This window comes from Lissotriton vulgaris, chromosome 5, assembly GCF_964263255.1.
Source record: "Lissotriton vulgaris chromosome 5, aLisVul1.2, whole genome shotgun sequence".
Taxonomy (NCBI): Eukaryota; Metazoa; Chordata; class Amphibia; order Caudata; family Salamandridae; genus Lissotriton; species Lissotriton vulgaris.
This window is the reverse complement of record NC_141693.1, coordinates 1,738,056,574-1,738,072,520: the sequence shown is the minus strand read 5'-3', so window position 1 is coordinate 1,738,072,520 and position 15,947 is coordinate 1,738,056,574. Positions and strand designations below refer to the sequence as shown.

At 43.4% G+C, this 15,947-nt stretch overlaps 1 protein-coding gene across 9 annotated transcripts in view; it reads left to right on the top strand.

Annotated features, from left to right (window-relative positions):
• Window positions 1-15,947, top strand: part of KAT7 (lysine acetyltransferase 7) — a 707,790-nt gene that overhangs the window by 107,090 nt on the left and 584,753 nt on the right. For 5 of the 9 annotated variants that reach the window (XM_086923974.1, XM_086923971.1, XM_086923970.1 and 2 more), the window contains exons 2-3: window positions 5,282-5,642; window positions 9,152-9,190. In XM_086923974.1, coding sequence (XP_086780100.1) covers window positions 5,373-5,642; window positions 9,152-9,190 — 309 coding nt within the window. In that variant the 5' untranslated portion in view covers window positions 5,282-5,372. The remainder of the gene's footprint in view (window positions 1-5,281; window positions 5,643-9,151; window positions 9,191-15,947) is intronic. The other 4 variants (XM_086923976.1, XM_086923975.1, XM_086923978.1 and 1 more) reach the window with 1 other exon arrangement.

The window sequence follows — 15,947 nt, the reverse complement described above, 5'->3', positions numbered from 1 at the left end:
ACTATCTTACTTAGATACATTACACATGGACATCTTTTCTAGTTCTAACTAACTCCATCATCAACCTTTATGGCCAAAACAATCTGGAGATGGAGACCATGCCCTTGGGCGCTACTAGCCAAAGGAGGAGTCACCTGTCTCGGGACTACAAAGACTTCTACAATAACAAGTGCTAACATCCGAGCCCAACACCAGATGGCGATTTATGCAAAAGTATGCAGATCAACAGCTTTATGTGCCAAGAACAGATGCATACTGGTAAGTAGCATTTTCCTTTATCTTTTCACGTTTATTTTGTGTTCAGAGGCAGAGGTCCAAAGTCAGTTTACATCTACAATTACTTTTCTTTCTCTGACTGCAAAGTTCGAGGATTTGGTTGCTGTACAAAAAGTGTGAAATAAAAGGCTGTAGGATGTCATAAAAACGAACTGTACATACATTTAAAAATACATTTCTGTATGAAAGCACTTATTTTGTATTTATGTGTAATGAAAAAAATATTTTCATACGATGAAAACCAATCCGAACGCTTTACTTGGTGATGTGTAAATTATAAATGTTTCCTAAAACCTAATTTTAACTGATTATACACTATATAGTTTTAGAAGTGAAACTGCTTGTTAGTGGGAAATGTTGTGGTCGTTTCAATGGAAAATGTCCTTTCTGTAAATGACAGTGCACTATCACCTTTAGTAGCCTATTTATTAAAAGTGAGTTTTAAAGATGAATCGAGAAACACTGTTGCCTTTGCCCTGATGGCAATGGTATTAGTGAAATACCAGGCATGTCAAGGGTCATGTGTCGATTCTTATTATGCATGGAGCCAACATTTAGTCTATTAAATCAAACCAAATAGATTTTTTATATAGCAGGAATGCTGAGCTCACATATTGGAAGGTGCTCTTATATGTGATAATGATGAAAAAGGTGCTGCTGCTAAATAAAATATTTGCCTCGAATGACATAATGAAACCAGTTTATTGCGTCACTTACATTATAGTCGAGTAGAGTAGATTATTCAAGTTACTAGCACTGCAGGCAGTACTTAATTTGTAAAGCAATAAGTACCAGGGCACTTGTCAGTGTACTCCAACAGCTTGCATCACCCATTGCGTTACTAATGACAATTCAGAATTTTATATACATTACAAATGACTCTATACCTGCTACCTTAGCTATTTTTATAGCTCTGGGTGACAGGCATTAGTCATTTTTAATCTACATACAATTATTAAACAACTGTTGTTGTGTTAATCACTCAGTTGGGCTAAGAGCGCCACCATGTCATGCGTTTCGGTGTTGACAGTTAAGTGCTGGTGCCAAGCACTGGAAACAATTGGCTCAAATTAAGCACTGCTGGCAGGTCTGGTAACAAGTGTATGATTTTTGGAGGCCTGACCACCAGAGTTCATGACTAATGCGGCAAGGCAGGGAAACTCCTAGCTTGGTTAGCTAGGCCTGATTGACGTACTTTACAAACTCTCCAATTACGCATGCCCGACAACAGGATGTTATGCACCCAGTCTGAAATCAATGGGGTTTTTGCAGAATATTATGCCTGTAGAGAGGAGCTCCACCTCCAGCATATGCATGACTATTGTGTTGGCAGAGATGCACAGAATCTCTGCTGCAGATGTGGCCCAGCTAGGGCTAGAAATCCTTGTGCAAAAGGTAAGGACGGCTATTAAGTCTCTGGCACGGACGGACTGCCCATAGGATTCTACTCTATGTACATTGATTCCCATGCCCTTATACTAACTAAGCTGATTAATACAGCTAAGACTACCGGCTTGCGATGCTCTGTTGGTACAGCTTCTTAAGCATTTACACAATCCCTAGCACATGTAAAAGGTTTTTAGGGCTCGGGCCTGCCGTATACTGCGCATGCAGTGTTGCGCAGCAAGAGCCCTTTTCCCAGGAATTTGAAAATGGACCTGGGAATTCCACGCAGTTCGTGCATGTTATTTCCAAGGTCCATTTTCATTGGCCTTCACGTGCGTTCTGTTTTTTAACAGAACACGCAATAGGCCATGGGCGGTCGCGTAGCTCCGCCCATGGCCTATTGGTGTCTGTTCCACGCACCCGAGGCCATATGTTTTGAATTATCGCGGCTTGACAGCAGCGATAATTCAACACATATGCTCGCAGTGGCGCAGGCACACCACTCGTTTCGAAGTACATTCAAATCACAGTAGTAACTCCTTTTGTCAACACCAAATTACACACATATATGTATTGGTCACAAAGATTCTTCACCTTTTATTCTCAACATAGAACTTTCCCAAGTGTGATTTCTTTGGACCGATCAAGAGCCAACAAGTGTTTCGTCGCTTTGGTTACATGTGCACCCTACTTTTTCAAGGCTATACAGAATGATAGATCACAGTTACTATCTTTACTTCTCTCACATGTATAAGGCTCTAAGAGACAATAAAACCTTCACCATAAAATTCACAGATATTAGAAGTACATTTCCTTAGAGTGTTCTAGTTAAGTGCACCTGGTACAATCTGGTTATTCATAATTACACCGCCACACGTGAATCAGCACTCCTAAAACCCAAAATACGATGCAACGTGACATTTTTGTTTCGACCATCGATCCTTGTACTAATTGGCATGGTTTATCACACCACATAAAACCTTCTTTCCAAAAAAAAACAACAACATCAGGCGATTAACATTGAAATATAGTCTCTTTCTATCAAGAATGTGTTGTGTATTGAAAGTAATCTACGATGTGACTATTAACCATGCTTATCGCACCAATAAATTTAGCCCAACAACAACCACACAACCGATTTGTGAGTGCTCTTCCACCCATCAGTGAAAAACATCTCAACTATACGAACCTTAGTCGTCTTCATTGATATTTGGTAAAGGTTTGGTACAAGACAGAAATAAAAAGGAGGAGGGGGAGTTTAATCAGTCATAATCTGCCCTCATAAGTAATATCTCATTAACAATGTGCTCGCGATAAATGTACCCAAATTGATACCTACTCAGTGTGCAGTGATACTTCTGACCCACACATTCCTCCAACGTGGGGAAATTGTTTCTAAGGGGTCCGTTTAATATCCGTCGCCCTCTAATACACGGTTTGGTGGAAATCCCAAAAATTATAAACCACACATATCTAGTCTCAAAAGAGTGTACCACAACCAAACAGTTAAAAGTGATATTATTTTCATTTGCCATATTAGTATCCATATCCACATGACCCCTTTACGTGATTTACTATGTACAGCGGACCCAAACTACTGTAACTTCCTATTTAGTCAATAGGTAACAAAAACTATATCCATTCCTGTATTTTCTACACATTCTAACAATGGTTTATAAATAGACCATTTAACCGTGAGGAAATCCTCAGTGTCTGGTCTGTGTAGAATCCTCAATATGACCATATGAATCTTCCCAAAGGAAATACCAGGAGATATTACCTCCTGTCTGACGATTTCTCGATCGATACCCTACATTGTTAACTGTCCCATCATATCCAATCTCCTTGCCTTCTCAAATTTCTTTGTCAGTATTATGGCCCCCACGCCGGCTTCCTCGAGTACGAGAGATAAGGCAGTCTTAACCTCTCTGCCGGTCCCCCGTGACCGCGAGCATGCAGCCTCTCACGAAGAAACCCGTAACCACAAACGCCATCTTGTAATACCTCTACGGCTCATATTCCGCTCTTGCCCACAATAAAAACCAAACCTGTTTTTACACACACTAACTATCTAATCCTCAATTTGGAGTATAATAAGCAAGGATAAGACTGAGGCACTTTGGTTTTCTCAATAACTGACTGAGTTTTTTTTTACTTGATCATAACAAACTCGCCGTTCCAACTGTATATATTCCTTAATTGCGATATATTTTGAAGGCGCTTAAACCGTAAAGATATATAACTCTGGCGGGCGCACACCATTAAACATGTAGCTGCTCCAATGTAGAGTTTTTAAACATATTGACCCCGAACCACCATTAGCTGTCTACCAGTACCGGTTTATACATATTATAGCGCCGAAGCCGCCAGTTTGGAGTTTCTGAGTTGACTGTCATAGCCTGTGTAGTCTTTAGGTGCTACGACGGCTGAAGATACCTGGCACTGTCCGATGCACACAAAAAAGTGTAAAGATACAATAAAAATTCTGTGACTAACTACATATTCGGAGAGATCTTATGAGCAAATTTATATTTAGAAATCTGTATTGGATTTGGATAGTTGGTCAAAACAAAAATATCACGTTGCACCGTATTGTGGGTTATGAGTGCTGATTCACATGTGGCGGTGTAATTATGAATAACCAGATTGCACCACGTCTAATATCTGTGAATTTTATGGTGAACGTTTTGTTGCCTCTTAGAGCCTTGTACATGTGAGAGAAGTAAAGATAGTAACTGTGATCTATTCTTCTATTTAGCCTTGAAAAAGTCGGGTGTACATATAACCAAAGCGACGAAACACGTGTTGGCTCTCGATCTGTCTAAAGAAATCACACTTAAAGTTCTACGTTGAGAATATAAAGTGAAAAATCTTTGTGAGCAATATATATGTGTGTGTAATTTGGTATAGACAAACTGAGTTACTACTGTCATTTGATTTGTACTTAGAAAAAACCTTTTACATGTGCTAGGGATTGTGTAAATATTAGAGTTGCTGCTTAGGCCGCAGAATTTGCGGAGGCGGATGGTTCTACCTACTTTTAGCACTGTACAGATATAAACAACATAGGTACACATACAGTGGATATACCCCAGGGCGCCTTTTCCCTATAAACCATACCACCAGTCTATCTGCAGTACCCCTTCTTAAGCATGATAATCCCCGGGAACTGGTCGCCTCCTACATATCCCTGTGCAGCCTCCATGTCGGTTATACGATATTGAGTAAGATATTAGTTGATTGACTACTTCCCTATGTACAAGGCCTTATCTATGAAGAGCAATCTGGATTTATCCCAACCCGGATCACTGCAAATGTTCGCCAGTTAGTGCAGGTTATACTCGAAAGCCCTTGTTATAGCTGTAGACCTTGAAAAGGCCTTGAACTCTGTGCTGGGATTACCTGTATGCCACATAGGCAAACTTGGTTCTGGGTAGTGGTTCCCTAAATTGGACATGCCTGCTTTATTCGATCCTGGTGGCGAAAGTGGGGACAGGCTCTGTTTTTTTCATCGCTGTCGGGGTGGCCTGGACACAGAGGGCAATCAGGAGGATTCAGTTGATGGCATGTCACAGGTGCGGGGCCCAAAACCGCTCAACTGCCTGTGTTTTACTTACAGCAGCAAAGTCAGGCAGCATCGAGAAGGACAACAGGAAGTTCCTCCTTCTGTTTTTCCACACCGGAATTGGGAGGAGTATACAGGCGAAATAATGGAACCGTGCCCCTTTAAGAACAAGTCTGAGACCCCGCATGAGGCTCACGCAGCAGGAGATTTCGAGGGCACCGTATCTGTGCTGGAGTGGATGGACATGGAGAGAAGCATCGAGGGAGAATTGCCAGAGTGGAGGACAGCCGAGACTAGCTACGAAAGAGTGCTGTTGGAGTCAACAGAAGTCTCCAAGGATGCTGAGGCGAAACCAAGAGACCACTGGCAGGTCGTTGCACCCCACCATGCTCCTGGCGGGGCGCAGCTATCACAGGTACTTGTTTCCTCACACGGCAAAGGGAAGCTCAAGGAGAGACACTGGGAGGGTTGGGGCCAGATGAGATCTCACCACACTGCATTTTGAGCAGTTGTTGCCTGGCATACGATTCCCCTCACAAATGTGCTGAAAAGACTTGACTTGTTTGTGTTTTTCATTTTTGAAGGTCAGTCTTCATTGCGAGGGGCAGAACATATCCATTACTTATCTTTTTACATAAATATAATGCACGATGTTGGTGGAGCTGCAATGGTGTTGGTAAATTAAAAGATGGTGTGAGATATCCTGTGTATGTGGTGAAAAGAAACCAAACATACAGCACAGTCCAAGTCATTAAAGAAATCTCCAGATAGCAAGAAGCAGCCATGCTCTCTCAATTTTAGTTTCTTTGTGGGTATTTTTATTTTCGTATTTACCGGATGATTGTTGCACAGGATTGAGTTTGAGGAAGGTCCCTCACTGAAATCAAAAAAGAGCTGAAGGGATAATAACCTTAATCTTAAAACACTTCCCTGTGACCTTTCTCCTTCCTCCGAGCGGTAAGGACTGTACTGGTGGACCCGACCTCCAGACACCTATCCGAGAGAAGATATGTAAATGTAAATGTAAATTGTAAATGTAAATTGATACTTTAATTGCGCACTACTCACCCGCAAGGGTCTCAAGGCGCTTGTACGAATACCGCTATGGAACTCATCCTGGCTTTCCCTGTGAGGCGTCGACTCCCGGGCACCCCCAAGGTGGAGGCCAGGCATCCTTTAGCGTTGTGGGGGCCGTTGTGGAGATTAAGCAAGCTATTGCCCAGAGTTGCAGAGTGGGACTCCATGATTGGAATAGGCACAGAGGCGAGAATTATCAGGTCCGTGGAATTTTGAGCCCAAGACCCGCTGAGGCGGGGAATTGAACCCTGGTCCCGGGCTAGACCTCTGCATCAGGGACTGCCGCTTTAATCATTGAGCCACACTTCTCCTCTAGAAAACAAAGATGTTAGAACTGTATCCTTATAAATCAAGTCCATGAAAAATATTTAAAAACCTCTCTAAGTTTGTGGTCCGCATCATAAGTCCCGCAATTGCCTCATGCCATTGAGAATGGCACCTGTCAAGGATGTCCCCTCTTGCTGTTTCTCTTAGCCTTGGCAGCAGAGCTGCTCACCCTCACACTAGCAGCCATTACCAGCGCTTGAAGATGGATGACTCATTCCTATATATCTCCCTTTATGCAGACTTCCTCTTCCTCTTCCTCTGTACTGTACTCTGGGGGAGCGTGCTGACATTGAGGGAGAAATTGCTGCACTGGCTGAGTTTGGATTCCAACTGGGAGTGAGACTCAATTGGGGCAAATGTAATTTTTTTTCTGTTTATATACCAGCTCACATGGCTCCCTCTCCCGTAATTGGAACAACCCTCGGTGAGAACCGATAACATTCCAATGTCTAGGGATAAAGGACTATCCGAGCTGATGGAGGACAACATTTTGGCAACGCTCGCTTCTTTATAAGTTCATATCATTCTAGTTGGCTCTCTGTGATGGTACTGATTTCTCTGTCAAAAATTATCTTCCTTACTCTGATCCTTTATTTCGCAACCCTGCCAGTTTGCCTCCCAGCTGTATTTTCAGCGAAGTTGATAGATTGCTTTCTCAGCTTATCTGATGCAAAATGCACTGCCGTATAGACTTGGGTAAATTGCGCCTCCCCGCAGATGAGGGAGGTCTTGCCTGGCAGACCTGGAGCTCTATTACCTTGCTGCACAACTAAAATGGATGCCACTCTGGCATAGCGGTTTGCTCTTATCCGGTCCTGTCTGGCGACCGTCCTCCTCACTACCAAAAACCCGGTCTCGTTGCCTGCCATCCTGTTTGTGTGTGCCTGAGAGCTGCAATGCGCCAAGATGAAGCTCCCTTATCCCAGTGACATCCCCTTATTGATGCTACTTCATCTTCCACGTACAGGGGACTGGGCAGGACCTATTGTATGGTGCAGTGGCGGCTGCTATCAGACGGGCATGCGGAAGAGTTAGAACGTTAGAACCCAATGAGCACACTTGCCTAAAGGCTAGCTGCACTATAACAGGACTGACCGCGGCAGTCATGCTCCTTTATAGTCACCTGCTCTCGCAAACAAAGCACAATCTTTCCCCTTTACGGGCTTGCTGGGCTGTAGACCTGGGCCGAGACTTGTGCGATAAAGTCTGCGCTAATATTCTAAGCCATACTCTGCGTACCTTCCATAACGCCCAATTTAAACTGATAAAGTATTATCTCCACAGGTTATACCCAACTCCTAAACAACTCAACCGAATATTACCAGGGTCCAAGGTAGCATGTCCCAAGTATCAGTTGGACGGCACCGACTTTTACCATGTGGTGTTGGCCTGCCTGATTCTCACTCTATAGCGGGACACTGTGGGGGCCCTGGTCAATACTGCTTCGAGCCACAACCTTAATAGGTCTCCAGCTGTCTGTCTATTGGGACTGTTTCCCAATTCGCACAGTAGAGCTGTCCCATCTAGGTTTACGGACCTAGCTTTCATTTTTGGCTCGGCTGCATATCTCTTTTTTGGAAATCCCATGTGGGTCCCGCTCTACTGGGATGGCATTGGGAACTGGACAGATGGGTGGAATTTGGGTGGTGTTCTGAACCTTGATGTATTAAGGGGGCAGCGCAGTTGAGAACCTGCTCATGCGTGGGATCCGATACTACGCGACGCTCCACTAATGGGCAAGGACGATCCCCTGCTTCTATCCCAGATGCAAACTTGGTGGGCGAGGACTGAACCACTCTTTCTCCCAAACAGAGCTCTTAGGCACGTGTCTAGCATTCCTTACCTTCAGTGGACATGAGGAGACCCCATATAGATTACTCCCATCCCCCACCCTGCCCCCTTCCACCACACTGTACTTTCCCTAATCTTGTCGTCCCTTTTCTGGAATGGAGGAATATACCCCTGGTGACGCAGCACCCTTTGGTTCATTGGGTTGGACTTTTTATTTCTCTTTGCTAATACGATAGGAGTAGTGCTATAACTTGTTTGCATATATGTAACTCCTTTGTCCGCAGATGCAACAAAGAGGCTGTCTCTACTATTCTGCAGTTTGTTTATTTACCACTCTCGTATTTTCTTGGATTGATACTGTGACTCATTGTTCCTAACAATGTTAGTATCGTATGTGTGTGTTTGTGTGTGTGTGTGTGTATGTGTGTGTGTATATGTATGTATGTGCGTATATATATATATATATATATATATATATATATGATGAAGGATTTACTTTTTGGCAGTGTTAAATGCGCAAGGGCGGCACCTGAAAAACTAAGGATGGCCTCCAAAGTGTCCTGAATGCCAAGCATTTTGCAGGTGATGCGATATGTCCAAGTGAGAGACTGGATTGATTGCATGAAACTAGCATCCTAAAGTTGTTTACACTTTATTGCAGACCTTCATGAATGTTGGTTGATGTATTTCCTTGAATGTGAATGACCATTTTTGTTTCTTTCTCTTCAGCTCCCAAATTTTGATGATGGAACAGAGAAAATAAGAAAGGTAATGCAAATTATTATTGAAAAGCAGCTGGATGGGGCAAGTCAGAGTTGCAAAGCATTTTGAAAACTTCATAAGGATGCAATAAGAATGTTGTTCAGTAAAGGTCAAATGTTATTCATCAGTACACATGATTTGTCTATATGCTCATATTTGTTGTTCCACTTTGAATGTTTCCAGTGTTTTTGGTGTGAACTACTGCATTGTAGCAGGCTCGGTCTCTGGTTCCCCAGATGAACTATGTCCCAATGTGTTATTGAGATCTTTCTTAAGTCATAATGGAGACAATAACTGTTCTCTTAAATGTAAATGTATGTATGTATTGGCATTTATATAGCGCACTACTTACCCGTAGGGTCCCAAGGCGCTTCGACCGCTGCGAAACCCTTCCTGGCTTCCCTGAGAGATGGTCCCTTAATGGGTATCTCCAGGGTGAGACCAGGCATCCCCGGCGGTCTGGTGGGGCCGTTAGTGAAGATGAGGCAAGCTAATGCCCAGAGTTGCCGAGTGTGATCGCTGATCAGAGTGGGCACCGAGGCGAGAGAATTATCGAGTCCGCTGACCCTGATCCAGAAACCTGCCGCGCCGGGAATCGAACCCTGGTCCGGGCCGTCCTCTGCTCTCGGGTCTGCCGCCTCTAACCAGTGAGCCACACTACTTCACTTCAAATGAGTCCTTAATGTTGGGATTGGTCCTTTCTGTTTTCTGAAAGTAGAACAGGTGTAGCTAGTTTCTCCATTATTCAAGAAGGTCAATACGAATGTTAAAAATCCAAGCACTTGTTGACCAATCACTGGTCTCTCTGTGGTAAAGCTGCTGAGCAAGTTGAACCGGTCAGGTCTCTGAGTTTTTAGGTCTCGCGACCTATCAATGCGCGCAAGCGCATTGAGTGGAGCGAGAATTCAAGTGCTCAAAATCTTCGTGAAACCAAGGGTTTCGTTCGTGCGGTTTTCTTTGAGTTCACGTGACCAAACAAGCACGCGCATCAGCCTCCCTCCCTCCCTCCTAATTGCATTTTTTCACGGCCGCACAGAACATCAAAGGGCTTCTCCCAGCGTGTGCTGTGTGGCTTCTCCTCCCGTAATTATTCATGGCTGGCCGGTGGCCGGCCGTACTTTCAGTTTCCCGGCCGCCTTTGTTCCCCCATGCATATCGATTCCCAGTCTCGTTTAGGTCTTCACATATTAAAGAAGCCATAGGTGACCAGATACTTCCTTTACACACCGTCAGTCATTCTATTTCGGGGTCTGATACTTGCTTTCCCCGTTTTGCTCAAAATATGGCATAACGAGATTAGGTCTTACGCTCACTAATTCCATAACGAAAACCACCCAGCTTTGCCTCATAGTCAATGGGTCTGACAATAGCCCAGAGGTTTGATATTTGGAAGTTCGCTCCCCGCTTCCCCACCACCTGGGTGAATATTATTTTTATTTTATTTTTATTTTCATTAAGAACAAGCGGGCATAGCAACATTTTAGAATAATGAAAGTGATATTTGTACATGTCATTGCAGGCATGATTCAGTGTAGCAACCTCACTCTTTATTACATAGCGTACAAACCAAGCACATTTCTGCTTTAAATAGCCAAAGCCGCGCCGGGCCTCTTTCACTTTCAGTTGTGTGTGTGTGTGACACCGTAATATTTTCATTTCTCCCAGGCATGGCGAGCAGAGCAGATCGTGTGACAAGTTGGAGAGAGGGAGAGACTTGGGTGCCCCCAATGTTTCAGATAAGCTCCCGGCTTCCTCTGGTTGTTGTTTGCTCCATTATGGTTTAGACTAGGGACTTTTTGCTACTTTTACGCATGTGCCAGCATTGGCAGATACAGGTTTCTCTTCAGTCTCTTCCTTTTCATTCCTTGCGTTTTTACTCCTCCCTCCATTCTGTCTTCTCCTTTCCCGTTCGATGTGTCTTTCCCGTTCCCCTGTTCTTTCTCTTTTCTCCTGTTTCACCCTCTCCATTCCTTGCCTCTCTTTTCCTCCTTTCCTTCTTTCTCTTTTCTGCTATCTCCCCCTTTCTCTTCCTTGTATCCTTCTACTTTCCGTCATTCTCCACCTTTCTCTTTCCTTGAGTGTTATCTCCTCCATTCCTTATTTCCATTCTCTGCAGTCTCCCCCTTCATTGCGTCCTCCCCTCTCCCCTCCATTCTTTCTCTCCCTTCCTTAAATTACCCGCTCCATTCCTTCTTTGTCCTCTCTGCTGTCCACCTTTCCATTCCTTGCCTGCTAACCTTAACACCTCTGCTCCTGCACTCCCATCACCTTCATTCTTTGGGTCTCCGCACGTGCGCTTTGCGGATGTTATGGTGTGTCTCTAACTGACTGAGCAATGCGCAAGGGGTTAATATTCTGAAAATGATTCATATGCCCCAGAAATCCAATCCCCTATGAGTGGACTGTTCACCCCTTCCCTAAATGCACTCCCTCCCCCCAGCATAACATCTGGTATGCTAATAAGGCCTGCCCCTCGGTGGCATGGTTCAGTCTGGACAGAGCCTCCATTCAGTGCCCACTGCTCAGCCCGGCTGCCCCCAGAGCACCTCTACTGGGCACATCTGCAAATAAATCATACACCATTTCCAGAGGCACTCTCTCCTGGGAGCATCCTTTTCAGCTATTCCATTAATTGCAGAATAACACTGGGTTTTAATGAAATGTAAAAGTAATTCCAGCATGTGCATTAACGACGTGCACCGTTGTACATAATGCCACCAGATTATGTTTTTTAAAGATTTAGCGCTAGAAGTCTGCTCAGGAAAGGCGAATGCACAGGCAACGAGCGTTTGTAGCACAAATAAGATGAAATGGCATTTCTTTAACAAAGACAATTTATTGTGGCCTTCATCCGATACCAAACAAGCTACAAGCTCGTAACAAAACGATATATTACTAGACACATTCCTTAATAAGCATTGGCAAAGTCAATAGGTCTCGCCTTTGTGACCTATTTACTTTGCCAATGTATTCTAAACACACTGCAAAAAATCCCTGATCCTGTGCAAGATGGATAAAGTTAAACAAGCATTTGTAATGATATAGGTCTCGCATTTTGGAAACTTTCACCTATTGGTATTGTAAATGACCATGTCTTGTATTTATGTGCACTTTGTACTCATAGTCGTTGTTTGTAGAATTTCAAAACACATAAATAAAAGGCATTGTCATTTACAATGCTAATGGCTCAAAATCTCGCAAATGCGAGACCTCTATTCAATTCAAAAGGTAGGTTTATTTTGACCATCGGTCATTAAACAGCATAAAAACATTAAAACATAAACTTTGATTAAAATTGTAAAAGAGCCATTATTAAAATACAAAGGGATTATTACAAATTCATTGTCTCCTTACAACAGATAATGTAATTATCCTAAAATCACCCTCAGTTTTGTTAAAACAAATACATACTTAATTTATGGGCACAATTTTGTGTCTCTATGTAGGTGGGTGTTACAGGAGTCTCTATATCTGCTTGTATTTGTGTGTATGTAGTTGGGTGTTGCAGGAGTCTGTCTGCTTGTTGTAGTGGGCTAATGTATTATACTTATAGCAACTTGGATGCTCTCTGGCAGCAATTAGGAAACTGTGCTGGTTCCCGTAGTGGAAGAACGTAGTGTCATTTTCAATGGAGGGTATATGCCTCTGGTATTTTTCATGTATCCTTCTGCATTGTTTAACACCATGGACATGACTGTCTCAACCCACAGACTGGAAGAAGTGGGGACTATTGGTATGGTGTGAATGGTGTGTACATCATTGCTCATTGAGTAAGTTCAGTTGTTTGCACTACTATCATGTTGTAGCATGGTGTTTCCAGGAATCTGCACTGGTCCCCTTGGTTTATGTATTTAACTCTTAGGCTATTTTTGTTGCTGGGTCATAGCTTGTCACCTGCTTGGAGAAACAGTATCCCATCTCTGTCTTGGATGTGAAGAAGTACCTTTTAGCTATAACGCAAAGGATGTTGCCCAATTTCCTCCAGCTCAGTTCAAGACTGATTTATGATTGTGGTAAAATTTAGAAGGAGATCGAGATGGCATGGTAGTCTGTCTTACCCAGATCTGGTGAAAGTGATGTCTCAGGTAGTTATTTTAGATTGAGTGCTCTCAGAAAATGTACATTAACATAGTTGCCTGCTATTGCTTATACATGTGGAGCCTGTTTTGTTGGTTTATATTACTGCAACAGCCTGTATCTAGGAGTGCTGGTGTGGGCCAGCATCCGTTAGAGAAAATGTAAATATTTGCAGTGAGTGTTTTCCCGCACCAATGGAAATGTGAACATGTTTATGTACATGCCATAGTCTTCTCTGCATTAGCTGTCAGTCTTACAGAAAGCTTAATTTAAAAGAAAAACATCAAAAACAAAAAACCTCTGGCAGGTATACAAGCTCTATAGAACAGGTCCCAAGTTGTTTGTCTCATCACTTTGTACCTACATCCCCCAATTAAATTGCAGATTAAAAGACACAGGGGACCCTGGTGGGTTAGAGGGAAGCTTCTTGGGTCTCACCATCCCTGTTTGGAAGGGGCTCAGTTCTGTTTTCTCTGAAGGAATTGCTCGCATGCATGGGACAGAGTGGCAGAGTATTAGGCCATTTCAGTTTGGTTTGCGAGCAAATGTTGGCTATCTTTGGGGGAAATTTGGGAAAGCTCTACCTTTCCTGTCAACTGGGTGGCGACCAGAAAGAAAAGTTAGCTGTTTCTCTCAAGCCTTGAATATTTCCTGAGCTAGTGAAGAAACAAAGTGGACACCACTGTCACTGGAAAGATGGAGGGGCATTTTGATGCCAGTAATAGTATCTCTCTGCATCAGCCCATGGACAATGATCTGATATACACACAATTACAAGAACAAAGGAACATGACCAACAGCAGTCATCTGAATAAAGTCTGTTTACAGATGGTCGAAGTGCATTCATGAAGGTGGTTGGGTGACGAGATGCCTGATCCAGTGGTTATTAAACTTTTTACTTCAGTAGACCCCGCTTGATCATTATTAAAACTCTTGGGCCCCCACTGAATCATTATTGAAATCCGGGGGCTCATTTTGTGTTACACTGGAAGCCAGGAAAACCCGGCCTATGCATTTTCGATTGTTTTAACCTCCAAACTATGCACACAAATGCAGAAACCAGCATTCATCAAACAAATACACAATTAATGAGAGAATTAATTCATAAATAACAATATTCGAACTTTTAATTTAAAGAATCCGATTGGAGTTTTTTTTTTGTTGAAAAACTTTATTGTCAGGAAGGCAGAAAAGTTATTTACATTGACATTTGCGATCAGTAGTTGCATATCAGTACACGTTTGTATCAGCGATACGGATAAAATATACCACAGCTCAACGTCTGTATTTATCTTCATATTATGGACATGGGAGAAATAAGAGCAACCATTTTGTACAAAATCTCACTTACCAATACACCATATCCTAGTTCAATCCGTATTCTGCCCATTTACATATTACAGTCTGTTCTTAGCAAGTTTTAAATAACAGAAAAGAATAAGAGAAAGAAAAACAAATTTTTTTACAGCTACAGAACCTAACTAACGTCATCGCTTCAGTAGAGTGTTGCAGCCTTTCACAGGTAGTTATCTTCCATTGCACATAGTCAGTACATTTTCAAAGGTAGTAACATTTTCTCGTTTCACCCCATCACCAAACCAAAGTTTAATATACAAGTTCGCCCCCTCTAGTCATCTTCCTCTTCTGACTCTAAATCATCATCCTCTGGCAAGGGTGCACATGGTTCCCCCCTGTATTTATTCCACGGCATCCATACTTTATTCCATTTACGGGGGCATGCCCGCAGTACGTACACCGCCCTTTCCTTCACCATTAGAAGGTCCATATTTCTAATCCAGCCATTCACCGTAGGCAACTCTGGAGCACCCCATTTTTGTGCGATGTCTCTCTTGGCCACTGTGACAGCCAATGTGACCCATAATTGTCCATGTCTGTTCAGGTCAGTGGGGTCCCAAATGTTCAAGAGGCACTTACGGGGTTCAGGCAGGAGTGATACTTCAAGGGTTTGGGAGACTGTGCGCATGATTTGTCTCCAAACGTTCTGGATTAGTGGGCAGTCCCATAGTGTGTGGAGTAGAGTTCCCTCCTCCCCGCATCCCCTCAGGCAGAAAAGGTGTGGTGCCCGCTGTATCTTGTGTAGAAGCGTCCTGGTGTAATATGTGCGGTGTAGAATCTTAAGCTGTACTAACCTGAACCTAGCCGAGATTCCCACTTCTCTTGGGGACGCAAGCGCCTCGTTCCATTCTGTGTCGTCCATGTCACCTAGTTCCCCCATCCACCTCTCCCTAAGTTTCTGCGTAGGGTCTGTCAGGTTGTAAACCAGCTTTTTGTATGTGAGAGAGGTTGCCTTCTGTTCCATAAAGTCTGTCAATAACCTATCTTCTAGTGGTGACGATTCTGGAAGTGTGGTGTCAGGTGGAATTGCGCGTAGTAGTGCGTGCCGGATTTGCACATACCTGAACGTTTCAGTGGGCCCTAAACCATACTGCTGTTGTAGTTGCGGGAGTGTTACCACCGATCCCTTGTCCCAAAGGTCTCCTACCACTGAAATCCCTATTCGGTCCCATCGTGCGAAACCTTTGCTGGATCTTAGGTTTCCTAGTGATTTCGCGTCCCATAACGGTGTCATTTTGGTGATCTTCCCTTTCCAGCCCAGTCTAGATTGTGCTGTGTGCCATAGGGTCGCTGTATGGAACGTTGGGCCAATCAATTTCCGAACCTGTGA